General features: G+C 34.7%; 1 protein-coding gene across 5 annotated transcripts in view; it reads left to right on the forward strand.

Annotated features, from left to right (window-relative positions):
• The first annotated feature begins 419 nt into the window (after positions 1–419).
• The window catches only part of LOC309491167 (uncharacterized protein), a 7,637-nt gene continuing 513 nt past the window's right edge, over positions 420–7,543 (forward strand). The window contains exons 1-9 of one of the 5 annotated variants that reach the window (XR_014202952.1): positions 420–584; positions 1,632–1,699; positions 3,300–3,494; positions 3,809–3,971; positions 4,357–4,439; positions 5,955–6,224; positions 6,497–6,564; positions 7,102–7,145; positions 7,476–7,543. The exon at positions 7,476–7,543 is cut by the window's right edge and continues 513 nt beyond it. Coding sequence is in view for 3 of the 5 variants with exons in the window: in XM_082160586.1 (XP_082016712.1) it covers positions 4,325–4,439; positions 5,955–6,224; positions 6,497–6,564; positions 7,102–7,145; positions 7,476–7,533 (555 nt within the window). In the remaining 2 variants the exon portion in view is untranslated. Of the gene's footprint in view, positions 585–683; positions 1,700–3,299; positions 3,495–3,808; positions 4,440–5,954; positions 6,225–6,496; positions 6,565–7,101; positions 7,146–7,475 lie in introns of those variants that run through there. The other 4 variants (XM_082160586.1, XR_014202953.1, XM_082160588.1 and 1 more) reach the window with 4 other exon arrangements.

The raw sequence follows: 7,543 nt of genomic DNA on the forward strand, positions 1-7,543 counted from the left end.
CTACTGTATTTTTGATTAAATTAATGCAGCCTTGGTGAGCATATGAGAGTTCTTTAGAAAACATAAAACATCTTAATGATTCCATTTCCAACACAATACGTGCAGGGAACACAAGAAAAATCAGGATGTCACATATTTTTTAATTAAGTCACATATGTCTGTCAACACTAATGAATCATAATAAATAATGTTCAAATACGTAACTAAATACATCCAGTGTAAGTCAGGTCAAGCAGAAAGCCTCGAGTTGGTGAAACAACGGTGTTTACGACATCTGCTCTATTCACATGTGAGTTGTGGGAGGTTTTTTCATCAGGCTTTAGGCAATTCATTGTTCTGAAGTACAGACTATGCAGCACTTCCATATGGCAAACCCTGAAGCACTTTGGCACACACACACACACACACACAACAAGTCCTCCAACTTATACGACCATAATGGTCGTTTGCACCTTTCCTTAAATACGACCCACTGCATCATTTCCTAAAATAGTGCCCCTATAGGCGGCGGGAGATATGCCACGCAGAGTCGCCTTGATGCATTGTGGGTTTTCTACGAGATGGCTAATCCGTGGCTAATACAGGTAGGCTATATTGATAATAACCTTGATAATATGATAATTTTTGAACAAAATAATGTGCAAGGCGCTTGTGCTGTTTCATCTTGCGTTGTGGTGATTTTTTAACTTGTTAGAGGTTTTTACTTGAGAATAACGTATGAAATAAGAAACACAATGAAATATCTAACGTAACGTTAGCCTAACAGTTAACGTTAAATGGAAAAGTTATCCTACAGCGTGAACATCACAGGTGACATTAAACTTCGCTTTTATTCATATTTATCGACTTAACATTATTAAAAAGAGATGGATTATTGTTACTGGACATAATTATATCGTCTATTCAAGATTGAATAGGCCTGACGTTAATACGTCGCGTGTCAAATCATTAAGGGACGTTATTTTTCTCATTATTTGAACATGAGGGTCAAATCATTTGACCAGATCACATGCATTTTAAAGTTAGTATTTAGTGTGAAATCGTTCGGAAATTGGAAACGTTGTGTGTAAGGGACCATGTAAAAAGTCCACACATTTTGTTAAAACGTCCATTCCATATTTCGTTAATCTGACTCGATCATCCAAATACTATTTTAAAGTATTTAACATGTGAATTAGGCCTACGTTTCAGTTAATTATTAATTGACGTACATTCATATTTGAGATAATATTTTCCAGAAATATCCAATTGTGGAAATTAATAAATAAATACTGCAAATATAATCATAGGCCTAACTAATAATTAACAATAAATAAAATAGATGTAATAGTTGTTATTTCAAATAAAATAAATATTTGTAATAAAATAATGGAATTATGTATGATAATAACTAGAATGGAATTGTTTCCACACGTGTGTGTGTGTGTATATATATATATGTGTGTGTGTGTGTGTGTGTGTGTGTGTGTGTGTGTGTGTGTGTGTGTGTGTGAATAGAATAGATCTTTATAGTCATTGTTAACGTTTAGTGAAAAACTCTCTTCTCTTTCTTAGCTCTTCAGAATTATAAACTGTATGACCAATATATTCATTGTAACATTGTGCTATTTGTCTCTTATTTTTTTATACAGGTGCAAAACCAGGAACAGAATAAACATTCTAGAGGCTAGAGGACAAGGCTAGAGGACAGACAGCAAAGGTGACTAACCCAAGTCATCTGATGTTGATTTTTATCCACTTAAGCATGATCATATTATATTTACCAAACACAGTTAGCACAGTTACTGATTAGCGCCCCCTAATGGTGTGGAAAAATATAACCGCTAAGGTAACAGAGTTAAAGCTGTTACAACCTTTCCAAAACATTAGCTAATTCCAGTTCTTGCAGCATCTGACACCAGTAGGCTACATGTGTCTATTAGTGATGCGCGGGTCGGCTTTTTTTACAACCCGCGGGTCCCGCTTTTATGAAATTATTTGGCCCGCCCCAGCCCGCCCCGCACCACTGTATCTATTTTTACAACCCGCCCCGCCCGCACCCGCGACCATTAAATAGACATAGCCTACTAGGCATAGTAATGTAAATGAAAACAGCCTTTATTTCAGCCTTAAAGTGCTTGGAAACATCGCCCTGTAAACTGGCAATAACAGACGATTCTGAATATGAACCATAAATCAGGTCATATTAATAAGATAATGATTTAAACATTTTCAATATTTACAAAGCAGCGTTTGTATTCATTCTAATTCATCATTCACCTTTTTTTCTTTTAATTATGTAAAATCCCGACCTCAATTTCTCCCGCACCTCATCTTCCATCTTCACTTTTATTTCTCCGTCTTTGTTGTTGTGGCTGGCGGCGGGAGCTGCTTTGCGCGAGCTGTGTCACGTGACGCCAAAGGTTTGGGGAAATCACGCAAGTTGCATTGCTACGGCCATATCAAATAACCTACTAAAATATGATTAGATTGATATTCCCAAATATTTAATATAGGCTGGACATTGCATGCAACATATGGATTTTTATTTTATTTTGTTTTTAATGACCCTCCCCAACCCAACGACCCGCGCATCACTAGTGTCTATGTGTCCGTGTTTTTATGATCTGTTATACTACATACCTCACGTGTCATTCATATCTGTTTTAGAAGTCAACAACAGTCTATAACTATGTATTATGACATTTGATCTAAAACCTCTTTTATAGCCTTCTTCTGATGCTTTCAATAATAGTCTACCACAAATACAAATACAAATAAAAAAAAAATAAAAAAAAGTCCCTGTGAACTGGAAGTTGCATGTGAAAGGGAATATTGAACAGAGGGCAGGGTTTTACTCTAGCGCTCCTCTTCTCCATCTCTGCTCATAGCAGACTAACGGTTTGAGGGGAGTGGTTAGGCGTTTCCCAACCCAAGCCGTTAAACCTACATCATCAGAGAAGGAACGCCATTCCAGACCAAAAGTAACTTTTCAGATTTTGATGAAAGATTACCACGGCAAACATATTTTTTTTCTGTGTATATACTTGCATAAATTAATTGTTCACCTCAAGACTAGTAATATGCACCAGCAAAGTAAATCGGGTATATTTTGATTTCATGTCGCCTTTAAGTTGATAAAACAATTTTTAAAACCAGGTTCTGAGTAGCATTATACTGTTTCAGTTTTCTTTAAATGTTTTGAAAGTTAAGTCACTGTGGTAACAATATTTTTGGAGACTGTGACTTGTCAACAAAGGGTGAAAATTTTTTTTTTATTATCCCCTCATAACACATATCATTCATGTTTCTTTTTACAGATGCCTACTCTAAAGGATTGCTACATATGCAGTACAAAAATTGGAGTTGCAAGCAAAACATGTCAACACTGTAGTGCCAAGCAGCCATATAAGCAAAAGCTTGAGAAAAAAAAAGAACAGCTTTCCCAAGAATGGATTGACCGGCAAAAAAAAAACTGCAGTGTGAACAAAGTTTATGATGCAACAAATCTACTGGTAGGTTTATCTTTCAGATGTTAGTCATAAAATAGTAAGTACTGTAAATAATCCCTGATATTTAGCTTATACACACATGTCGTTGTTATATTTATATACAAAAGCTTCAACAATTATTTTTTCAGTGCATAAGGACTTAGGTGTAACATCTGTTTGTTTCCATTGTACTCAGGTCTGATAAAGAAGTTCTCTCTCTCTCTCTCTCTCTCTCTCTCTCTCTCTCTCTCTCTCTCTCTCTCTCTCTCTCTCTCTCTCCCTCCATCTCTCCCTCTCCCCCTTATTAGTTTTATAATTCTGTCTCAATTTTATTCCAGCTCCACAAGTGGGAGCTTTTAGAGAGGTTCCCACTCCTTCTCCTTGCCAGGAGAACCTCAAATGGTTTTTCTGCTGAGTGCTTCTGTCCTTGGAAGATGGATACAGAAGAAACTCAGGATGCTTTTCTTACCATAAAGAGGTTGTATGAAAGTCTTCTTAATGGTAATAAACACAAATGCGCAATGCATGCAGAATTTTCACATATTTAATTGCTTATTAGTGCATCCTCAATTATATATATATTATTATGATTATTATTATTTTTTTCTCACCTTAGGTTTTAAAAATTGCATATAAAAACAATACTTCCAATGTTTTTACATAGGGGAAATTACATAATAAAACTTGAGCAGGGTATTATTTTGATAATGTTAAATTGATATTACATTAATAAAAACAACCCATATGTGGACTTAAACGTAATAACAAATAAATAAAATAATAAAACCATAATAACACTTTATTTTATTATTTATTTATTTTTGCTGAATTATTATTTAATTATTATTACTCTCATGTCCACATCACAGTTTCTTTTATCCAACAGTGGCTATAAAAGCACCAAGCAGCACAGGAGAGAGTTTAACACATCAGCAGACCTAGCATCAGATTCCCCATCTCTGCTTACCGGTAATGGTAAAATGTTTCATTCAATTTAACTAACATGTTCTTGTACAGCAAACTATTTTTTTTGCACCTGTCACCCACCAAATAATAATATCTGTCCAAATGCAGACCCTAAGAGTGACACTCATTACACTCATAAAATCATAAATGTTTCATCCTTGAAAACAACAAAATACATTAAATATATTTTGTTTAATTCTACAATTTATTTCCATAGATTACTACATACTATACTATAGTAAACTATATTGTTAAGGTGAGCACATTGTATGAACTGTATCTGTACATGGTGGTGTAATGGTGTATTGGTTTTACAATTTCACACCATGTATGTCTTTGTGCAGCTTAAGGCTGGAATACACTACATGAATTTTACCCATATTTTTGCCTCAATTCAGAAATTGATGCTAGTTGCTAGAAGTCAGAGCCAGCCTACACATTCTGGGCAGTAACATTTCACAGGAAATAATGTAGTGTATGATGGCCAGACTTTTATTTGTATTTATTTTTTAGCTTCAGGCTATGATTATCAAACACTTTCCCTGTTTCACAAACAAGGCTTAAGCTAGTTCCAGACTATAATGCATGTTTCAGCTGCCATAGGGCACATTTATTAAAGTTACTTAAATGTCCTAATTGAACAAACACCGTGTCTTTAGTACATGCGATCAACACCGCGACAGGAGATAAAAGGTTATCTTCCATATTAATAATTTTTTTTGTCCTAACCAGCCGCAACGGCAGCATGTGACGATTCTATTTTAGAAACGGTTTCTCTTTTTCTGTGACGCCGCGCTGGAACAACAAACACAAAGTGTGGCAATGATAATCTTTAAACATACTGTTTATGTGCTTTACTTAATGTTAAAAGCGTGTAATGTGACTCTGAATATCATTCAGTGCTCCAGCTTTGTAGCTGTAAAAGCAACAATGGAGAATTCACATCAGATCTTGAAATTAAACGAATGGGGAAACAAGAACATTCAAACTGTGAACAAACAAGTCTATTATTGGACAAATATTGTTTTAGTGATTCATTATGTATTTTAAATAATGTTTAAATGGTGTAATAAGTGTACATTTCATTATGTAGGCTACTTCACATAACCTGTGTAACACACACAGGTTACATTTTCTTGCGAATGCCGTCAAGATTAGTCTTTACCCTGGTGCTATGCATTTGCAGCGAGAGCCCGGCCCCGCCTACATGCTGTTCTGATTGGCTGTGGGTTTTGATTGATTTTGACGCATCTCGCAGTCGCGTCGCTTTTGGTGTGGACAGGCAAGTTGCTTGTCGCTGGAATCTTATCGCATCGCGTCTGGTTAGGACATGGTGAAAGGCTTAAACCTGGCTTAATATAAGCCCTGTATGTGAAACCGGCCCATGTTGTTTTATTTGGTTATGTGTTTCCTAAGCAATGTAGGCACATGTATTTTAGTTTATTGTGCCCAGAACAGAGGCTACAAGTTGTATAGTGTATTCCAGCAGTTTTTATTTATTTATTTTTATGTGTGCAGAGACTCCATCAGCAGACCCAGCATCAGAGTCTTCATCTCTGCTCAGCCCTGAGTCTGACACTCTTCCTCCTGCATCTTCCTCCTTGGCTTCTCATCCTGTTTTCACCTTCTCTGAGTCTAGTCCTTTACCTTCTTCTTCTCTGGTCTCCTCTCTGCCACCGGCCTCAACTCTTTCTTCCTATTCTAAACTGTCCACTGAGCTAGGCAGTCCAGGTCCAGTATCTTCCTCAGGAAAAGAAAGAAAAAGAAAGAGGAAAGCAGACAATAAAGGTATGTGTGGATTTGTTTTGTTTTTTATTTTAACATAATGAGAGCTTTTTAGAGCTAAAAGAACATGGCCTTTCTCATTGGTTTTTTTTAAAGGCTGGGTTAGAATTCTACAAATGTAAATATTGTAATATTTTCTTTTACACATATTGCAACATATTTATATTAAGCTATTCAGTGTTGTGACCATAACGTACCCAAACCAAGAGTTGATTGTTTGTTGAACTTTTTATTTTACTTGTGTCAAATTATAACCATATTTTTATTTGTTTCAGAATGCCCCATGCATAAAGACTCAACCAATTTCCCCTACAAAAAAAATTTGAAGAAAAGAATCAGGGAGGTTTGTTTTAAATAGCAAAATACTGAAATAACCCCACCCCCCCATTCTAAAAAAAAACATTCACAGCAACAATACTATTTTGTACTTTTGTATGTTGTAATTGCAATGTATTTGCACAAAAAAGAAACATTACAAAATATACTAGATGATTAATGTAAGGTTTAGGTATTTATATAATTTGTGTTATAATGTTAAACCGTGTAATAAGAAATATTTTACTTCACAATTTAAGTTGTGCAAATTTAAAACCTTAACCATAGAAATGGTAGTGTGACAAAAATAAAAACTGCAGTATACAATATTACAAAATTGTATTGATAATATAGTAATAAATTGAATTGTGCTAATAATTATTAATTAAAGTTTTATTATGCTTATTATGATAGATTTAGTCCAACTAACTATTTATTTCACTTTGTTTATTTTCACTTGGATTTAATTTTGTATTTACCGTTCAGCAGATGTATGACTGTAACTTCATGTGTTGTAAGTAAATGTCATTAACATTAACCCATGTTTCTTTCTGTTTCTGCTAAGGGTCATGCGGAGGTGTTGGTGCAGTGGCATCCTTGCTCTGGATGGTATGCATATTATTTGAAGTTTATATTCTGTACTGTAGAACACTGACGGAACTTTTTTTTTTTATATAAAAACATTAGAGAGAAAAATTTACATTGCAAAAACATTTATTCAGTTTTAACTGAAGTTGCAGTTTGATCAGGACTTCAGACTTCAATGTAATTAAAATATAATTTGAAATGTGGTGTGCTTTTTATTTTTTTATCTATTCTTTAATGTTTTCAACCACTCTTAGTTTGAAGTATTTTTTTATCAAGCCTTTGTTGAGAACCAAGATAGTATTTATATTCCATTAATAAGCATTGTAACTAACATTTTTTGCTGTCTTACAGTGGGAAAAAGTGGAAAAACTCCTGGGAGCCAAGAGAAAATATTCAAAGTTCATCATGAAGAAATCTCT

This window comes from Leuciscus leuciscus (assembly GCF_965113295.1).
Source record: "Leuciscus leuciscus genome assembly, chromosome: 25".
NCBI lineage: Eukaryota > Metazoa > Chordata > Actinopteri > Cypriniformes > Leuciscidae > Leuciscus > Leuciscus leuciscus.